This window comes from Rhineura floridana, chromosome 8 (genome assembly GCF_030035675.1).
Source record: "Rhineura floridana isolate rRhiFlo1 chromosome 8, rRhiFlo1.hap2, whole genome shotgun sequence".
Classification (NCBI taxonomy): Eukaryota; Metazoa; Chordata; class Lepidosauria; order Squamata; family Rhineuridae; genus Rhineura; species Rhineura floridana.
Genome location: NC_084487.1, coordinates 75777085 through 75798148, shown reverse-complemented (window position 1 = coordinate 75798148; position 21064 = coordinate 75777085). Strand labels below are relative to the sequence as shown.

Genomic DNA, 21064 nt, shown 5'->3' with positions numbered 1-21064 from the left:
GACATTGTTGCAGATAACGTATCTTCATTCCCCGAGTGTGCCAACGTCTACAAGAGCACCAGCCCCAACCCCAGTAGTCCTCCCTCTGACTTGTTGCCACGTGCCTTTTCAGCATCCATTTTTGACAGGTCTCTGACTTTTTCACACTACCAGATACTCCAGTCCAGATATTCAATCCTAGGAATTGTTGTCTATGGGTGATATCCAACATTACTTAACTCCATTTATTGCAGTAGGTCTACTCTTAGTATGCCTAATGTTGGATATCACCCTCAACAAATAAATGCTTTTGGAATGTACAAATTGCTCCATAAGGATAATGTCGCCAAAATGTGATGTTACATGAGCACTGAAGGCCTATTATAGCAGCATTGCAAGCAGATTAAACTAATACAAATGTTTGGTGTGCTGTTTGCATTATATAGCAAGGTTTCCCCTAGAAGTAAAAATAAAAATATCACTTTTAATACAAATGACTTCCTAATTTGTGTAGTGTTTTGTGTATATTTGCAGTGACAGGAATGCGGAATTGTTTGTAACAATTATTGAAGTATGTTAAGCTATGTGACTTGACTGGCTCCTGTTATGTTAGACCTTTGTGTTGCAAGTTTCTGGGAAATTTTGTATAAATGGGATGTTTTCAACTGTTTTGAAGTAATTGGGATTTCTTTACATAGGTGTTCCAAACTTCACCTTTCTGCAAGTTATAGAATTACCAGTAACATATTTGGTATACCTTTGATTCAGATTATTCATAGTGAAATCAGTTGTAATTTTTGTTGAGTAAAGTTGAATTTGTTGCATTCATGCAGATCTCAAGTTCACAAGGAACAATAGAGACGAGTCTTCAAGATATCAAAAGCAAACTCTCTTCTAGTGGCCTGCTATCTGATAGCTGGACCAACCAAGAAGGCACACATCCAAAAGACAGAAAGTAAGTGACACTTCCATGTTGAGTTCTTGCTGCACTTTGTTTAAAATTCATATATATTGTCATGTGGTAGTGATTAATTTCTTTACTTTTTCCCACTCCCTTTTAGCCCAGAAAGGTTGCAAGTACTGCTGAGTTCTATAACAGATATTTATTATCAGTTCAAAAAAGACAAAGCAGAACGAAGTAAGTAATTTTTATCTATTTTTAGTTATGTTCTAAGTTTTAAAATTATAATGAAGAAAGCATTGTTAAACATATGTATTTGAATTTATAGTCATAATAGATTATAAAATCAATTAGTGTTTCAAACAGTGGGTACAAAAAGCAATTCTAATCAATCACTCGGGAGAATGTTTATATCAGGTTGCCAATGTGGTGCCCATGGACACACATGTGCCTACAGAGGCTTTCCCTGGTGCCCACTGGGTCCACTTCTCCTTCCCTCTCTCCACTGAAGTTCAGCTTGAAACATGTGTTCTGTTGTAGCCAGTAGAATGTGTGTTTTGGGTGGGTGGGGGGTGTATGTGTGTAGTATCCATGGCAGCTTATCCAATTTGCAAATGTACCCATGTGCCCCAAAAGGTTGGTGACCCCTGAGCAATAAATAGCAAGGCCTTACTTTTGCTATCCAATTTCATTTTATTTATTTTTCTTTAGGACTCCCTTATAATGAAGAACAAATTCACAAATTTGACAAGTAAGTTTTTTTTAAAAACAACAACTGTAGAAATATTTTGGGAGAGATCCAACATCACCCCAGCGGACACAATGGGACTATCTGTCCTCACCCTTGCAGCCCCTGGCACTCCTCCCAATCTGCTTCAGAGGGTGTCCAAACCTTCTGGAGCAGATTTGGGGAGCTGCAGTGAGGAAGAAAGGAAGCTAAGTCCCATTTGTGCAAGCAGAAGTCTGCTGTGCAAGTGGGAGGTCACAACTGGTATTGCCCTATATTTTTGGAGTATAGATTCCTGATCTTCCTCTGTTCCAGATCTTCTGCAATGCAAGCTGAGAGCGTAAGTTCCAATGGCTGCATGCATCCTTTGAGGTATTTTTGTACAGTCTACTGATACTTGATAGAAACCTGATAACATAAGCTTTGATTAAAAATTTTCACATCTAGTGTCATATCACATTCTTCCCTCCCATGTGCACTGTTCCATATGCGGAATTTCTATCAACATGGTTACTGTTTCTACTATGTCAGCCTTTCCCAACCAGTGTGCCTCCAGATGTTGTTGGACCACAATTCCCATCTTTCCTGACCATTGGCAATGCTTGCTGAGGCTGATGGGAGTTGTGGTCCAACAACATCTGGAGGCACACTGGTTGGGAAAGGCTAAGTTATCCTTCCTGCAGAGAACTGTGGAAAGTTGAAGGGGTGCATTATGCATGTGGATTGCCTTGCTGGGAGTGGATTTTTGCCTGCTGATTTTAGTTCTTATCTCTGCAGATAGATGGTCTGAAAGAGTGATGGCAAACTTTTTCAGAACACCTCTCAGTAGTGATGAAAACACAGTGGGCATAATTCAATCTGACATAGCAAAGCATGTGCACAAAGCAACAAATCTGCCCCTCTAGTGTTATTTTGTAGCGAAGTGTAGCAAAACTAGAATAATAGATGAAGCCCAAATTCATCATTTTGCAACTCTTAAGATTTCTTAATATGCACAAAGTTGAAGGGTTTTTTTCATTTCTCACACTTAATTAGTAGTAGTAGTAATATTATTCAGTTTATTAGTCCCTTGCTGCTGAAGGTCTCCAAGCAACGTAACATAATTAAAAGCCAAAGTAATATGTCATACATCAAACAAAACAAAAATAAAACAATAACCACAGCATGCTAATCCTGGCTGCCAAAGTGCACACAAAACAGTTCCAGCAGAAAAAAATTAAACAAACACACACTCCCAGCCCAAGGTCAGGTTATTCTGGGACTTTCCACCCCTCTACACACAGGAGTCGTGGCCTGAAAGCCAGCTGCTGCAATCAGTGGGGAAGTGGGTCTTCCTCCAAGGATGGGCTGATGGCACTCCTTTCCTTTCAGAAAGGGCAGTAGCAAAATACAGAGGAGGAGGGAGGAGGTGGCAAGAACTTTGCCCTGCAGGTGTTCCAACTATTGCACATCTCCTGTTGCTGCTGGGGGTCCTTTATTTGCACTTAAGAGTGCCCATTTAAGACTATTATAATGTTTTATTTCTTAGGCTTCTAACTTATGTGCTCAGAGTGGCTAACACTTGGGGGCAGGGAACAACCAGTGAAATCCTCCCCCCAAATAAAATGTGTTGTAAAATATGTAAGCACTGTGTATGAAAACAAATTATAGTCATTGCTCTCTAGCATAGTTCCAAATTATTCAACACCAGCCCAAACAAAAAGGCTTACATTTCAGAGAATAGTTATGGGTTTCTAAAGAAAAGGGAGTTTTGTATCTCTAGGCTGTGAGCCACCTATTGTATTGTTTGGAATGAGCTATGTAAATAATAATTCTGGGGCAGCCACCCAAGGGCTCCTTTCATTGTGTATTGGATGATATATGTGAAGTCTAAACAGCAATCTGTACAAGCAAGAGGGTGCACTCAAGGAAGGGGCAAGCCATTTAAAGCCAACACCTTGTGGTATCAACAAATAAATAATGGGGAGCCTGTGCAAATAAAGGAGCACTGCTTATATAATGGGCATTCATGTTGAAACATATCGTGAAAAGGACACATCACACATGTCTGATTTGGCTATAGCGCTCTGATTCCTGTCTCTCTATTTGTGGGGTCTCAGTGCTGAAAACATTGCCTTTTCCTGTTGTGGCCCTGTTATATGTTTCCTGTTATATGATATATTCAATATGCATTTAAAACTCCATGTTTAATAGTGCAATGGAATATTTGTCGTATGACAGTATGTTTCTTATTTCTGTGCTACAGGCAGAAGTTTTTTATACATGCCACAAAAGCCATGACCCTGTTCAAGGAAGAATGTGTCATCAAGTATGAAACTTTCTTAGACAAGGCAGAGGATTGGATGAGGCAAGATTCTTTGTTTTGTGTAGCATTTAACACTACAAGAGCAATGCATGCTGATAAAAACATTGTTTAAAAATTGGCTTTCCGTTTCAGGAAGATGCTCCATTTAAGAAAACAGCTAATGAATCTCAGAAAACTGTGCTTTGATATTGAAGAAGAGGTATCCAAATACCAGGACTATGTAAATGAGGTGAATGTTCTCCTTAAATTACACCTTAGAGAGGATAGTCAAAAGAGGAATAATTATTTAGCAGACATTCATAAAAACTTGCTCAGACTCTTTGAAATTTGGCAGCAATTTGTTTGTGCCACATGTCTCTGCAGTTCACCTTGATGTGATTGTGTATATAAGAGGTTCCAACCCTGCTCCATTTACATTGCAATCCTATGCATGCTTACTCAGAAACTCATTAGGGCTTACTCCGAGTTATGTGTATAGGATTATCATATAAAATTACTAGAGCTCAAGGGTTGTCTTAGTGTGAGAAATGTTTAAAGCAAAAGAACAATTACCATAAACATTTTAATTCAGAAAAGATAGGACCCATTTCAGATGTACCAAACAATTGCTGCTGTCATCTTTAATCATCTGTTGTCAGGGGAAAAGGTTGCTTGGAGTTCGTTGAAATTATGCCCTAGTACCACAGGTTGCCCACCCTTTACATATAAGATCTCTTTCCAAAAAAACCCACATTTTTAAACAAGTCCACCAAATGTGGAAGCCTGCATTTGGCTGATAGCATTCTTCCATAAAAAGCTAGACAGGATTGATTTGCCACTTTTCCCAAAACTGGTAAAGAAATCAGAATCACTCCATTTTGAATCATAAATGGAATCCTGGACAAGACATTTACTTTGAGAACTGAAATACTCTTAGCTTGCTAATTCTTTAGATCTCTAAACATCATCACGAAGAGGAAAGTAAACTTTGTATAGATCATCCGTATTAGATGTTATATTGATGCCTAAATACTTCATCAGTGTAGAGAACCAGCTAATTTTATGTTGCTGAGTTATATCTCCTTTTACTTCAGTCTTCACAATTCCAGAAACTGATTTGTTAACACTGAACTTGTATCTGGGCAGGTTGCTAAGTAGAGTTAAGCATCTAAAGACTTAAGGGGTTGTCTAGTGAGGGTCCAGCAATGTTACCAGTATAGCAATGTTATGGGGGGTTGTAACCTCCTTAAGTCTCTTGCAGCAAGAACAACATGCTCTTTTAAATGCTTGGGTACCAGATATTATCCCTCAATTCAGTGAATATTTATTAGAAAGATGTGATATCCATGTATCTGGTTTTGTAATTTACAATACTACTTTGTGTATTTATTTCAGTTACAAGAAACTTTACCCCATAAGATGTTTGCGGCTTCCAGTGGGATCAAACATGCAATTAACCCAGTTTATCCAAGTTCAAACACTTTGGTAGAAATGACTCTTGGGTAAGAATTTCTCACCTGGATAATGCAATACATTTACCTGCTTTCTACGGAACTACAGCTTTAAAACTTAAATCTTTTGTTAGGATGAAATTTTATTTTGACTGTTAAAGAAGGCCAGTGGAGTTGGTGTTCCAATGTGTCAGGAAACAGCCTGTTCACTAACCTAATTTGTGATCTACTGCTGGCTTGTCTTGCAGGAATAGCCTAATAGTGAGAAAGAAATGAGGCATACTGAGATAATTTTACTAGACCAGCCTATGTTGGACAGACTTTGAAGTTCTTTTTTTCTTGCAGGCAGGAAAAAACTAATTCGTCTTGGCCAGAAGGTGGGGCCAGTCGAATCCATTGTTCCTCATCTATAAAGGGATTGAATAGCCTCCTTATAAGAGAACAGGGCCTCTGGCTATGTAGCACCAGCACATAGCCACATTTGAACAGAAGCATCAAGTTTTCTAACTTTCTTTTTGTCTTTCTTTCTTTAACCCAAGGGTGGCTAACCTGTGCCCTTCTGGATGTTGTTAGACTACAACTCCCAACATTCCTGGCCGTTAGACATGCTGGCTGGGAGTGTTGGTAGTTGTGGTCCAGCAACATTGGAGGGCCAGAGGTTAGTTACCCCTCTTTTAACATTTCAGTTCAACTGAATGAGGATGATAGTCCAAGATAAATGGCTCTAGAAACAGCACATGATTCTGTTTCTTATTCTCACATCAGCTGTTCTTATGGTGCATCTCACATTAGCCCTATTAGGTTATTTTAATCCACTGTGGAATTAGAATTGCGTAAAGAAGAATGGGGACAAGTGCAGTAGCTCCACCCCCAGTTGGAGTCAGGCAGCTACAGTGGGGAGCCTTTTCTACTCAGGTAGGCTCCCCATATGATATAGAAGCCTAGGAGACCATGGGGAAAGTACACAAATAGAAGAGGCTCCCTGCTTCAGACATTCTTATTGAGGGTGACAGCGATGGAACTAGGACATTCATCCCTTCTCTCCATCATGTCAGGGATTTAGAATGCCTAAATAGGGTTAGTCTTCAGTGAGCTGAAAGTTACTGGAAACATTCTCTTTAAATAGTCATACAGAGTTTGGGCATGTTTTAGAAATCTGTTTCACTTCCTGTTTCATTATATTAAAGAAATAGCCTTCATGAGACACCAGTAGTTTTATAAAGAGTTTTAATGGAGAGTCTAGCATGAAATAGTGCATTCCTTTTCTTTCTTTCTTTCTTTCTTTTTCACTTGCAGTATGAAGAAACTGAAAGAAGAAATGGAGGGTGTTGTTAAAGAATTAGCTGAGAATAATCATCTTTTAGAAAGGTAAGTGAACAGCCTGACCACTGTTGTTCATGCACTGGTAACCTCCAGGCTGGACTAATGTAATGCTCTCTAGATGGGGCTGCCCTTGACGTTGGCCCGGAAGCTGCAGCTGGTGCAAAATGCGGCGGCGAGACTGCTCACTGGAGCAGGGTATCGCCAACATGTCACCCTGCTACTGAAAGAATTGCACTGGCTGCCCATTTGCTACTGGGCCAAGTTCAAGGTTCTAGTCTTGGTGTACAAAGCCCTATACAGCTCAGGACCAGGATACCTGAAAGACCGTCTTATCCCTTACATATCCAGTCGATCACTGCGCTCTGCAGGTGAGGGCCTCCTGCAGATACCATCTTATCAGGAGGTTCGTTCTGTACAATATAGGAAACGGACCTTTAGTGTGGCAGCTCCTACCCTGTGGAATTCCCTCCCTTTGAATGTTAGGCAGGCGCCATTTCTGTTATCTTTTCGGCGCCTTTTGAAGACTTTCTTTTTTCAACAAGCCTTTTAAGTGGAGAGCTATCCCAGTCTGTGTCTGTGTCAGAATTGCTTAATGTTTTTTAATAATGTTTTTAACGCTGTTTTGTCTTAATGTATTTTAAGATTTGTTTTTATGATGTTTTAAAGTGTTTTTAGTGCCTTGTTTGCTGCCCTGGGCTCCTGCTGGGAGGAAGGGCGGGATACAAATTAAACAAACAAACAAACAAATAAATAATAATATTAATGAACTTTGAGATCCAAGCATTTTCAGTGGATTCAGTGAGCAAGTAGCTGTGCACATCTTTTGAGAATTTCTTGTGCATGTGAAGGGCTGGCACACCACTTGTGGAAGGCCTGTTTCAAATTGACTTCTTGTGTACAACCAGCTGCAAGAGAGCTACTTCTGCATGGTGCATTCCCACACTTCAGAGGTGCACATCTGAATGACTACATATGTGAATTATGTGCAAAGATGCTGATCGCTTGCATCTTTCTCATGTAATAGGCACCCCCCACCAGGAAAGAGTGTCAATTGGGTAGGAAAGACCCACACAGTTTTATTTATGAATGCATGACTGTAGTGTGGGATCATACCAAATGGCAGCAGTTACCTGCTGCTGACTGCATATGTGAAAAAGGTGTGGTTCCAGTTGTTACGTTACTCTCTGGAAATCAGATTGTGATACAGTTTTTTTAAAAAAAGATTGTGCAAAATAGCTTTCATAATTGGTTATGAATACTGGAGCAATCTTATATAGATCTCTAGAATAGCAAAATAACACACACCCCTCAAAATTTAAATTGTGCAGCACAGAAGCCTTCTGGTTGTTGTTAGGCTCACTGAAATGGGTACTGATAATAATATGGCACCATAGCTTGAAGAAGAGATTGAATGACATTCAAAGCAAGAATAAAATTTCATTCCTTTGTCTCCTTAAAAACTTTTGATTTTAAGATAGCTACCATTGTTTTATTCACATGCTAGTTTTATAGATAACAGCTTAAGAAACTTGCAGAACTTCTGTGATATTTTCTACAATATTATACAGCCACGAGAGTATAGCCAGTGGGGATTTTTCACATTCCGCAATGTTAAATTGAAAATACCCCCCAATGCCATTCTCATAAGCTCATTCCCATAAGCTCATTTCAAAACAAAACCTTACACAACTTATAGTCCTGAACTCAGAAATGCTTGCTTAACAACCCTCGCAATTTTCATGGCGATAAACAAAACAGTCAGAAAGAATCAAGAGTTCAAATTCTAAAGAGAGAGAGGAAAAAAACCAGCTGCCTTTTGGACTTTTCTCTCTGAGTCCTCATAATTTATTGAAATTCATTAAAAATCAGCCATGTTGACAGAGTACCTGTACTCCTGTTACTGACCTTGCCCCATACTCTGACCTTCATCTTCTTCAGTTTCAAAGTTTAAAAAATGCCTGGCTGATTTTTAATTAATTTAAATTTCTTTGCATTGAACTGAATGATAATGTCAGGCATGCTCAGTAAGAACCAACTGTCAGTGTTCTAAAAGCCAGACTCACAGCTGCTTCGCTTGCCTAATCAAGGGGCCACACCCACACCAGACTTTGATTTCACGTGAGACAGTCATGGCTTCCTTCAGAGAATCCTGGGAAGTGTAGTTTGTGAAGGGTGCTGAGAGGAGACTCCTATTCCCCTGAGAGAGCTCCAGTGGCCAGAGTGGTTTAACAGTCAGCCACTCTGATTGAAGCTCTGTGAGGGGAACAGGGTGTCTCCTAGCAACTCTCAGCACCCTTCACTAACTACACTACACTGTAGCTAGAGGAGAATTAGCAGAAATTGGAAAACTCCCTCTCAAGCTCAAACGGAAGTAACTCATGGTTGGGTAGAGGCTTACTGAATTCAAGCTAGTGGATTGGATCCAGACTAAGTTTGTTGAACTCTGATCCCATAGAAATCAATGACATGAGTTAATTCCCATTGAAGTCACTGGGACTGCTGTCATAACTAAGTGTAACTAACTTGGGCTGCAATCCAATATATGTCTATTCAGAATTTAGCTCCATTGAGTTCAATTGGACTTACTCCCAGGTAAGTGTGTATTGGATTGTAGCCTTAGCCTGGAACCTCCAGGCTAGTGTTTTCTGCAAGAGGCACAAGTCGGGACTATTTGCAGAAATATACTCTGGAAATCATCCCTCACAAATACCATTGCACTGCAGTATCATCACTTAGTATTGCATACCAAAGACATTGTTAAATGCTATGACTAAACATGAGTATGTCTTTGTTTAGGTTTGGTGCTTTGACGATGGACGGTGGCCCTCGAAATGTGGATTGTATCTAGCTGTATATTTACCATGGTGGAATTTGACTTTGTACAGAAAGAGCAATTTATATGTTGAAAGAATTTTCTGCGCTTAGCTTTCCCCTCAGTATTTAACAAAAGCATGTAAATATGTATATTAATGTAAATATAGATACTATATTTCTTTTGGTTATGTTAAAAATGATCTTAGCATTTTGAGTATCATCACAATTTCCCTTGTAAAATAATTATGGCTGCATATTGTGGTGAGCACACAGATATAATGCATTTGCTTCAAATGCTGCCCTAGCTTGTTTATTCGTGAACATTGCTAGAGAAATTGTGGTCTTGAACTATCCTACTGTTTTTTAAAGGTGAATGGGCTTCCCTTTAAGCTACCTGAACGCTGAATACCTCAGTTATGATCATCTCAAATTGTCCCTGCTTTCATTTCCTGTGAAGAGATGTTTGCCAAATGCAAACAAGAGACATAATCACATTCTCCTATCTCTTTAAAAAGGATCTGTCTAAACTGAGTATGAAGGAAATAGTTTTGGATTTTTAATCATGTTCATTCTGAGTATGTGTAATTTGCCAATTCGGGTCTTAGAAGCAAGTACAATGTGACTCTTCCATCTGCTAAATCACAGGTGACAGGAAAGATGCAACATTTTTTAAAAACATTCTTTAGTAGTATACAGTGTGTCTCAAATTCTGTGGATATTGTTAATTCTTCTTGGTATTTTTGAAACACATCATTTTAAAAGTAGCATTAATTTCTCATGAAGGAAGCATATTTATCTTAAACAATAAGACTGGTACGGACCATATACTGGTTTCTATCCTTAAGTTCTAATAAAATAGTAGAAAAATAGTAACTTTGAAACATTTGACCATTGAAATAAAGCTTTTGCATAAATGTTTATGCAATTAGTAGGGAAAAGGAGATCCCTGAAAAGTGGGCACTTTCCTGACCTATCAAAGGTGCCTCTGCCTGATTTGGGGGACCTCCTTATCCATAGTCCACCCCATTCAGCACACTGGGCCAGCCTTCCGTTGAGCACTGGGGAAATTATCTTGGGGAGAAGGTAGCAGGGAAGTTAGCTTCTGCTGGCCTCCTGACATTGCTTTTTTAATTTGTAATGCTACATAACATGTATACATCCAAAAACAAACTAATCCAGTCTTACTGACTTCAGTGGAACTTGTTTTCCTTTATGTCAAAAAAGTAAGGCTGCAGTTCTCAGCCAATTTATTCTGGATCAGCCCTGGGACAGACCCAATTCATCTGAGACTATTTTAGAATTAGATAGATTGATGCCTTCATGCATTTCTTTTAATGGGACTTGTGTAGATCAAATGAACGATTCTATTTGACTGTTATATCCCCAGTTTTCATCACTTTGTGGGCAACAACCAAGTTTCTAGTTCCAGTTCTTCCATTTTGTGTTGATTGAGGATGGGTTCCCTCACATTGTGATGTTTACAAAAGTGCACAGACAAATAACAGGCAATCTATAATGGGCAAGGATGCAATCCTGCACAAGTTGCTTAAATCCTATTAATAAATGGAACTTCAAAAGGGTGGGGAGGGATCACAATCTGGTTGGAAGGATTGCTGAAACCATAGGTAGTAAATCTGCATGTGAAACCTTGCTGCTTTACTGTATGTAAATGCCTATTTAGAAATGGTGGGGCTATGTTTCTGTAATATACTTATTATATGGTATCATTTTTATATTACAGAATCATCATTTTGTATAATTCCTTTTGCTCAATAACATAATTGTTGAGGCGAGGAAATGGGGAATTATGGATTTTATCTTTTTTTATACTGAAACCAGTCTTAAATGAATAGTGTAAATCATAGTGTAGCTCCTGACCACATTTTTGTCACCCCTAACACCTCTAGAAGCTGCCCCATTCTTCTATCCTATCAGAGTTCCTTCCTTTTTGTTAGTTTCTATATAGTTAATGGTTTTTAAAGCAATTTCACCATCTTCCCATGTAGCTTCAGAGGAGGGGGCAGTATTTTATTTATTTAAAAATATTTTTCTAAAAACTTTTTTTCTGGGTTGGAGAGAGATTTTTCTCCAGCTGTCTGAAATCAAACTGGTAGGCTTCTACCTTATATGTATATGTGTGTATAGCATGCTAAAATAAGAAATGAATTACTTTCACTTGCTTTCCAAAACTACTGTATTGGTCTGTTGTACTAAAAAAAACCCTCTCTATATGTGTTTGAGAGTGACCCCATCAAACCCAGCGGGCTTATTTCTGAAGATATTTGCATAGGATTAGGAATTCTAATCTGTGGTAGCCATGATGAAAATTGAATCAGTGCAGTATAATCTAGAATGCTTTTTGTCTCTTGACTCTGCCTTTCCTCAGGTCTGGTTCTGCTCACTGCTTGCACAAAACCCTCAACAGATTGCCCTGCAGGGTTTGCAACCCTCAACAAGAAAAAAAGCCCCCACGATGTGAATAATAAACATGTGGTAAACCATAAAATAGAACAGCTTGCTTCTTTTGTAGTGTTTAATATTTTGCATTGTGGTTTAATATTAATTTGTAGGAAAACCCTACCATTTATTAGACTGTAACTCCATCAGCAGTGGCTATGCAACTTGTTACAATTCTTTTAGAAGTAATGTATCACAAGTTAGGCAGCAGAGTGAGAAATAAATCTCTTTTCACACTTCTAATTCCTTTTCATTGATATGATGAATTGGTGGTGTTGATATGTAAGCTATGTCCGTCATACTTCAAGGCTAGATGCTAATACTGAATGTTATATAACATTGCTAACAATGTCTGGAAGATAATAGGTTGAAATATCATTTTAAAATGAAAGCACAATGTTGTAGTTCGTTACTAGTTCCCAATACCTTCCTTGCTTGAAAGTTCAAAACACCAAAAAAAAGTTCTTCTGTCCCTAAACACTGAAGTAAATAACTTTTGAAATATCCCATATCCTATATCTTCATGATTAGAGGACTCCCCCTTTGAGCTGAACAATAACTTTCTTCAATCAAAATTATCATTCTTGCAAAACACTCATAAATGTGTGATTTATTTTATTATTTATTAATTGATTTATATCCCGCCCTTCCTCCCAGCGGGAGCCCAGGGCGGCAAACAGAAGCACTAAAAACACATCAAAACATCATAAAAAAATACATTAAAATACAACAAAACAACTTTAAAAACATTTTTTTGAAAAAGCTTTTAAAACATATTTTTAAAGGGGTTAAAAACATATTGTTTTAAAAAAAATTAAAAAGCAATTCCAGCATGATGGCATCATAACCATAAAAAATCAGGAACTGGGTGTGCCCACTGCAAAATAATGCTTTTGGCCACCACAGATCATACACCCACACTCCCAAGAGAGTGTCTACAATATGAAATTGGATCCTGCATGGCCCAGAGCTTCCTCAAGGCACCTGGCACAGTCAAACACTTCTATGCAGGCCACCAATAGCAAAAATAGATATTTGTAGGAAAAAAATAAGGGGCTGGAGGTGCCAACCCAAAATATGGCTTGGGCCACCATAAATCATACACCTGTATATCTGGCGGAGTGTATTCTAGAAGATGGCTTTGGATCCTGACCAGCCCAAAGCTGCTTGCAGGTACATAGCACAATCAAAAATAATGCATAAGCCTGCATGAATGGAAGGAGATGCTGCAGTACTAGTTTCCGGAAGGGCAAATGGCAGTACTGTGGACCACCCTGTTTTGAAGTGTGCTGTTATCATGTAAGCCTGCAGTTCCTAGATGTAATCGTGGCACCCTGTTTAGGATTGTTTGACATTGAGATCTGAATGCACTCCAGCATTCCCAGTAGATAGAGCAGGTAACCCTATTGAAGCCCTTGTCACGCTGTGGAACAGCGAGGCGCGTCGGGCTCTCGACACGGTTGCCCCCGAGCGCCCTTTCCGGCACTGTGGAGCCCGGCTTGCACCTTGGTACACCAGTGAGGTAAGGGCAATAAAACAGGCTGGACGACAGCTAGAGCGCAAGTGGCGAAAGATGTGCTGTGAGTCTGATCAGGCACAAGTAAAACATCATAACCATGCCTACTGTATGGCGGTGAGGGCGGAGAAGAAGGCCCACTTCTCTCCCTCCATTGCATCCTCAAGTAGCCGTCCAGTTGAGCTTTTCCGTATTGTCTGGTCTGTTGACATCAACTCCAGGAAATGGAGTCTTAAACCCTTCGGAGGCCCACTGTTAATTGTTTGAAAGGCACTTTGAGGGTAAAATTGCTCGCCTCCATAGTAATCTTGATGCCCCATCCACATCTACTGTAGTCCCCAATGAGGTGTCCAGTGCAACGTCTGTTGCAACTTCTTTGGAACCGTTTCAGTTGATGCGGCCTGATGACGTGGACAAGGTGCTTGCGATGATACGGCCAGCAAAGTGTCCTCTCAACCCTCGCCCTTGGCTTATTCAAGCTTGCTGAGGGGGTCTGACCGAGTGGATCCAGGGTGTGGTCAACGCATCATTGCAGGAGGGAGTGGTTCCAGCCGCCTTGATTCGACCACTCCTGAAAAAGCCTACCCTGGACCCATTGGTTTGTGACAACTACCGACCGGTTTCAAATACCCCCTTCCTAGGGAAGGTGATTGAGAGGGTTGTGGTGCAGCAACTGCAAGCGCTCTTGGATGAAACATTATCTTGACCCATCCAGGTCTGGGTTCAGGCCTTGTTATGGGACTGAATCGGCCTTGGTTGCCCTGATGGATGACCTTTATTGGGAGAAGGACAGGGGGAGTGTGACCCTGTTATTCTTACTTGATCTCTCAGCAGCTTTTGATACCATTCACCATGGTATCCTTCTGGGCCGACTTGGTAAGATGGGTATTGCAGGCACTGTTTTACAGTGGTTCTGATCCTATCTCCAGGGTCAGTCTCAGAGAATAGCATTGGGTGACTGTCTTTTGGCCTCCTGGCAGCTGTGCTGTGAGGTGCCGCAGGGTACCATCTTGTCCCCCATGCTGTTTAACATCTATATGAAGCCCTTGGGAGCAGTCATCAGGAGCTTTGGGGTGAGGTGTCAGCAGTATGCTGTTGATACCCAGTTCCATTTCTCCATAACATCTGAATCGGGAGAGGCCGTGCAAGGCCTGGACCACTGCCTGGACTCGGTGGTGGGCTGGATGAGGGCCAATAAACTGAGTCTGAATCCTAGCAAGACGGAGGTGCTGTGGGTTGGTGGCTCCCGAGTTTGGATAATTGGTCAGTTGCCTTCTTTGGATAGGGTCGTACTCCCTCTGAAAGAGCAGGTCCGTAGCCTGGGGGTACTCCTGGATCCATCTTTGTCACTAGAGGCCCAGGTGACCTGCATGGCTAGGAGTACTTTTTACCAGCTTTGGCCGTTTGTACACCGGATAGCCTGGCCACTGTTGTCCATGCACTGGTAACCTCCGGGCTGGATTACTGTAATGTGCTCTATGTGGGGCTGCCCTTGAGGTTGGCCCAGAAGCTGCAGCTGGTGCAAAATGCGGCAGCGAGACTGCTCACTGGGGCAGGGTATCGCCAACATGTCACCCCGCTGCTGAAAGAACTGCACTGGCTGCCTATTTGCTACCGGGTCAAGTTCAATGTTCTATCTTTGGTATACAGCTCAGGACCAGGATACCTGAAAGACCGTCTTACCCCTTATATGCCCAGTCGATCACTGCACTCTGCAGGTGAGGGCCTCCTGCAGAAACCTCCTTATCAGGAGGTTTGTACTGCACAATATGGGAAACAGACCTTTAGTGTGGCAGCACCTACCCTGTGGAATTCCCTCCCTTTGAATATTAGGCAGGCGCCATCTCTGCTATCTTTTCGGCGCCTTTTGAAGACTTTCCTCTTTCAACAAGCCTTTTAGGTTGAGACCTATCCCAGTCTGCGTCTGTGTTACAATTGCTTAACATGTTTTTTAATAATGTTTTTAACCCTTTTTTAAGTTGTTTTTTTTAAAAAACTATTTTAATGCTGTTTTGTTTTAATGTGTTTTAAGATCTGTTTTTATGATGTTTTAACGTGTTTTTAGCATTTTGTTTGCTGCCCTGGGCTCCTGCTGGGGGGAAGGGGGGATACAAATTTAATAATAATAATAATAATAATAATAATTTGGCATCCCAAAACCTCCCTTAAGGCATATGTGCCCCTTTTATTTCTTGGCAGAACAGAGCTTGTCGAAGAACTGATTTACATTTCTGTAGTGTTAATGACATCCATTTTGCCAAGCCCTCCAGCATGGATCTGTTAAAAGCAATATCATTTAATATGGAAAGGACGACTAAACAAAGTTTACTTTTGTTGCCTAGCTTGCTACTGATACCGGAGACAAATATATCAGCACTCCTAGAGCCTGCTTAATGAGTTCAATGCCACTCAAAACATTTGATAATCTCTCAACAGAAGTGGGTTGTCTATTCCTGCCAAATAGTCCCCATCACCCTCCCTCTGTCTCACTGCCAGTGCCAGAGCTTCAGCAAATCTCTTAGTCCCTTCCTCACCATGTCTTTACCTCCTTCCTCTTCTAAACCATGTAGCTGAAGCAGCAAAAACAAAAAACTAGCTATTAATGAACATGCCATTTCAAGTGGGAGGAGGAAAATCCTGCCTGGTTAGGGCAGCAATGCTGGACTCATCTGGGAGGAATCAACAGGACTTCCTTCTGAGGAGGGATTCGATAGGACTGTGCTCTTCATCACAACCTCTGCATGATTAAGGACACAAAAGGTGCAAGAATTCTATCTGTGGTACTTTTGTCTATTCTCAGTGTTAAAACAAGACACAGAAAGTTGGGGGATGTTTCTTCTAGTGGTCAGAATGGTGATCTCTGTGAGCTGCAAGTCATCCTCAGAGTCCTCTTGGAAGAGATGTTGGGTTCTGAAAGCAACCCATCCATTTCTTAACTTTCTCACCCATTCGCCTGCTTCCCTCTTTTGCTTTGGGTGGATTTGTGGGTTCAGGACCAGAACTTAACAACTGGTGCATTTGAGGAGAACAGACATTAGATCAGTAACATGCTTTTCCCATTTTGATTAAGGCAACTTGGAATTTAATTTTTAAAATCACTGTTCAAACATTTATTTTCCAGAAGGCTCAGTTATCTTTTGTATTTATTGTAGATTCTAAACTAAGCCAAAGTTGTTTTTGAAAACTTAAAGTGCTTTATACTGCAATCCACCTGGCAGGAAATCCCATTGAACTCGCTGTTGGGAAGAAGAGCATCCCTCAGCTGTTGTTCCTGAGCCCCTACAGCCATTCCCCTATTAACACATGGCATCTCCTGAGCCTTCTAAACTCACCTGCTGCCTCAGGTGCAGTGGGGAAATGCTATCCCATTTCCAGTGTTGTAGTTAGTTTCTGATGTGGAATGGGCACCATCTTGCCTCAGACGACAAAATGTCTTGCGCCACTCTTAGACACTGATATGTACTCTATAAAGTGCTCTGAAAAGTTAACTCATAGCTTGGAACTGGCAGAGGACATTGTAGAAAGCAATGCCTTTATGGTGATTTGGGCTTCCTTTTTTTCCCTTTATAAATTCTACAACACATGGTATAGGGTGGCATGGCAACCCAGCTCTCTTGACCCATTTTGCAAACACACATCAGTGCAGGTGTGAGGTGTGATAGTTTTCAAATGCTGCAAAAACGGATCTGACATGTTGCACCCAAATGACTGTACCTCTTTACTTTGTATCCTCCTGTTCTCTTACTGTATTGCTTAAGACCTCTTGGATCTGTTTTGTTTGTTGTTTTATGCCTGTGAAAACTTTTTTTTTTTTTTTAAACACCCCATGAGGAACTGTTTCTTGGCCTGTAATTCCAGTTTCTTCCATAGTATCTTTTTCATAACAAGAATTCTTAGAACTCTTAAGGGGCAGTTCCACAGGTACTGTGATGTGTGTATGATCATTGCACATTATTAAGGATTAAGGATCAGTTGCAACAAATTAAGGATCAGTTGAAAGAGGTTAGACTCTGCAACGTTATATATGTTATACATGTTATAACACTCAGCAGCTTAGACAGCTCCTTGAAAGTTCAGACTAAAACCTGGAGTGGATTCACTGCCCCACTGACATCAAAGCCACCAGTTTCCACTGGTATTGTACCAAGTCAAATCTCGGCCAACTTCACTAACAGATAATGGAGCTATTTATTATTTGATTTATAGCTTAAAGGGTTGGTTTTGGCTTTATGAAAAGTGCCCATGGTTACTTTCTCCATTGTGTTACAAAATAGAGAAAGTAAACATGGACACTTTCTTAGGACCGAAGGAATGCTGGGGAAAAGATTTAGGAAACAACATTACAAGGAAGAACTAAGACGCAGTTTTGAAAGATTAAACAGTTAAAATCTGTATCAGTGGAAATGAATGTGAATAATTTAAACATATTACCAGAGCTTGGAAAAGTTCCTTTTTTGAACTACAGCTCCCATCAGCCCAATCCACTGGCCATGCTGGCTGGGGCTGATGGGAGTTGTAGTTCAAAAAAGTAACTTTTCCAAGCTCTGCATATTACACCATTGGTGTTTTAACACCAAAAAAAATTAAGATTGATCTATGGAACAATTAAGCCAAATTGCTAGAGGAAACTGCAGAAGTATTGGCATTTATATACATATGTGGTGGGAATGTCCAAGAATACATATGTTTTGGGGGTCAAGTGTTGCTGAATGAAACTTGAGATGCAACACCACCTCTTTCTTTATTAATAATTTATGATGGTCAAAATGCAGAGCTACAATATACAGAACTGCTATCATTTTGTTGGTGGCTGCAAGCCAAGTCATAGCCAAGAACTGATGGTCTGAAGATGGAGGTACTCTACAGAAATTGATGAACTATGTCTGCAATATAGCTTTACTGGAGAAATTATCTGAAGAAGTTCAAGCAACCGAATAAAGACAATTTTCTACAACGGTACAGATTGCTGCAATGGGCTAATGTAGTGGCCCGATGAGGGGGCAGAATTCTACTCTTTAAAATGATTGGCTGGAGGAAGACTGGCTCGAGCATAAAAGCCAGGCCCCTGACCAAAGCAAGAGAATAGACTGTCTTCAAGAAGATCTAGACGAATGTGAATTCAAGAGTGATTCAATGAAGCTTTCAGAGGTGGCCTTTGAGGAAGCTGAGAACTGAATAGGAAACTGTATATTTTTGATTATATGAATATTTACCGATATATAGTATTTGGAAGAAAATTTAGATGTAACTCATCTTTATTTATGGCTGTATTGAAATTTTTGGCGTACGATAACATTTTATAGTATTTGTATACAATAATACTAATACAAACATGTAGTTTAATAGGGTATATATAGAATTATATAAACTTATCTTGTATCCTTTTTAAGCTTTCTACTGTTAACCTTGGTAAGTAGTTTTTGTACAGAATGGCATTTTATAAATAAAAATATTTTAAATATTTTTTTAAAAAAATATAAAAGTTACCGGTACACACCAACTTCTCCAATTGTTTTACTCCATTCACAATTTGACAAGGATGGTATTGTAGATCAATTCACTAATTGACAGCAAGTTGATATTTTTATTATCTTCCTGTATTTGCTCTGAATTTGTATTTTGTAATTACCCATTATTATAGGATTAAAGATGTGTGTCCTTTTTTGTATTTTCCAAAGAAGCATCATCATCTCACTTAAAGAACAATGCGCCAAGAACAAACAAGTAAAAAATGGGGTACACTCACCCTTGTGGTAACTTCAAAGCAACGATCCCAAAGGGAGTCCAAACTTTTCCCCACTATGCTGTGCAAACCTAAGGGCTCAGATGCAAGGGTGGATGTCAGCCCTAAACCTGATTGATTATTGCAAGAGAGTTTGTGGGGAGAGAGGGTTGGCTTTCAAAGTGTGGGAAAGAGATGTCCCTTTATCACATTTAAAATATCCTTATATAGCAATGGTAGGGATGTTTTTAATTTTAATGGAATATTCTCACAACCTTAACTAGAATCTATAAGTGACATGAACAGGTCAATTTTGCCCCCTTCTACTTTTCTCCCTCTATTAATGGTCAGCTCTCCTGAATAGTCTATGGCTTTGGACGTCACTGTGTATGGTCAGTTACCAGGGCAATAACATGTCATATTTATTAAGAAGTACTGTAGTGTATTTGTCACACCCAATTTTTAAAAAACAACACTACAGTAGGACAACACTCAGAGAGCAAACTGGTGACCTCATCACCTGGGCTCAGTCATCCGATGAATAAATGGGCCTTGTTTTGGGCATCTGAGGGTAGCTGCTGCTGCTTTAAGTTGCAGGTTGCTTTTCGTCAATTGTTCACAGTTAGTAGATTCCCATTTGACTCAACCTTCAACTGGCAAGAAAGTTCTTCCATGTGCCCAACAAGAAATCTTGAACTCAGAACAGGGAACTAACAACTCTTCAGAATCAACTAAACAGATAAAGGTTACATATCTGCACAAGAATATTGTCAACTATACCATTTATAACAGCTATGTATGACAGATTTGGTTGCAGTTTTAGGGAAGTGAGGGTTAAGGAAACAAAACATTTTAAATAGGATTATAATAATGTATAATCAGACACACTGATTGGAGTATTTTTAAAAATATTTTTAATACAAGTGTTTATAAAAACTTCAGGGGAAGCTCTTGGCCAGGAGGGATCCAATGGCATCTTGTACAGAACACTGTCTCAGATATCTGTGTGTATGATTTGTGGTGGTCCAAAGCACATTTTGCAGTGGGCACCATCATTTCCCCCCTCCATATTTTGTTGGTATGCAGTGTGCTTGACCACTGCCATGTTCCCACAGAAAGCTGTGGTCCTCAGGGGATCCCATGACACCTTGTAGAGTACACTCTCCTGTGTATATGATTTGTGGTAGCCCAAAACATATTTTGTGGTGGGCACCCCCAGTTCCTTATTTTTTATGATATGATGTCATCATACATTTATGAGTGTTTCAGAAGCATGATAATTTTGATAGAAGAAAAATGTTGGGCTTCACGCAGAAGACTGTGCCAATAATGGAGTTAAATGATATGAGGTATCCCAAAGGTGGGGTTCCCATATTGCCCAGTTAGCTCAGTTTTACCCAGATTCTAGCCATGCTACCTGGTGCCCACATAGCCCATTAAATGTCCTGGATTCACAACTTTCATTTTTTTTTTAAAAAAAGCAAGTCTCTAGCCCTGGTGGATCCAGAGATACAAGGCAAACTGTGGAGGCAGTTTTCTGCCCATTTTGTGAGAAATCAGCCCACTCATGCCTTTCATTGTTCTTAGCCAATGAGGGACACTACAGCTGTCCTAGGAAAATCAAGTATTTTAGTCAGCCTGCCTGCTGCATATGCAGAATCCAGCAGTTTAGAAAACTGCACATTTATTTATTTTATTTATTTTATTTAATTTATATACCGCCCTAAGCCCAAGGGCTCTCTGGGCGGTGTACATAACAATAAAACAATCAGAAAATATATAAATACAATAATACAATGGAATCAAACCAAACAGACGTAAACAAAAATCAAAACAGCAGCAAAATACATCAATAAATATTAATAGTACACATTAAAATGCCTGGGAATA

At 39.9% G+C, this 21064-nt stretch overlaps 1 protein-coding gene across 2 annotated transcripts in view; it reads left to right on the top strand.

Moving 5' to 3' along the window:
- The window catches only part of TBK1 (TANK binding kinase 1), a 40949-nt gene extending 28574 nt beyond the window's left edge, over window positions 1–12375 (top strand). Inside the window, exons 14-22 of one of the 2 annotated variants that reach the window (XM_061639837.1) lie at window positions 813–934; window positions 1041–1117; window positions 1592–1631; window positions 1923–1979; window positions 3853–3954; window positions 4045–4141; window positions 5287–5393; window positions 6639–6710; window positions 9462–12375. In XM_061639837.1, the coding sequence (XP_061495821.1) occupies window positions 813–934; window positions 1041–1117; window positions 1592–1631; window positions 1923–1979; window positions 3853–3954; window positions 4045–4141; window positions 5287–5393; window positions 6639–6710; window positions 9462–9513 (726 nt within the window). In that variant the 3' untranslated portion in view covers window positions 9514–12375. The remainder of the gene's footprint in view (window positions 1–812; window positions 935–1040; window positions 1118–1591; window positions 1632–1922; window positions 1980–3852; window positions 3955–4044; window positions 4142–5286; window positions 5394–6638; window positions 6711–9461) is intronic. The other variant, XM_061639838.1, reaches the window with a different exon arrangement.
- Window positions 12376–21064: the final 8689 nt, after the last annotated feature.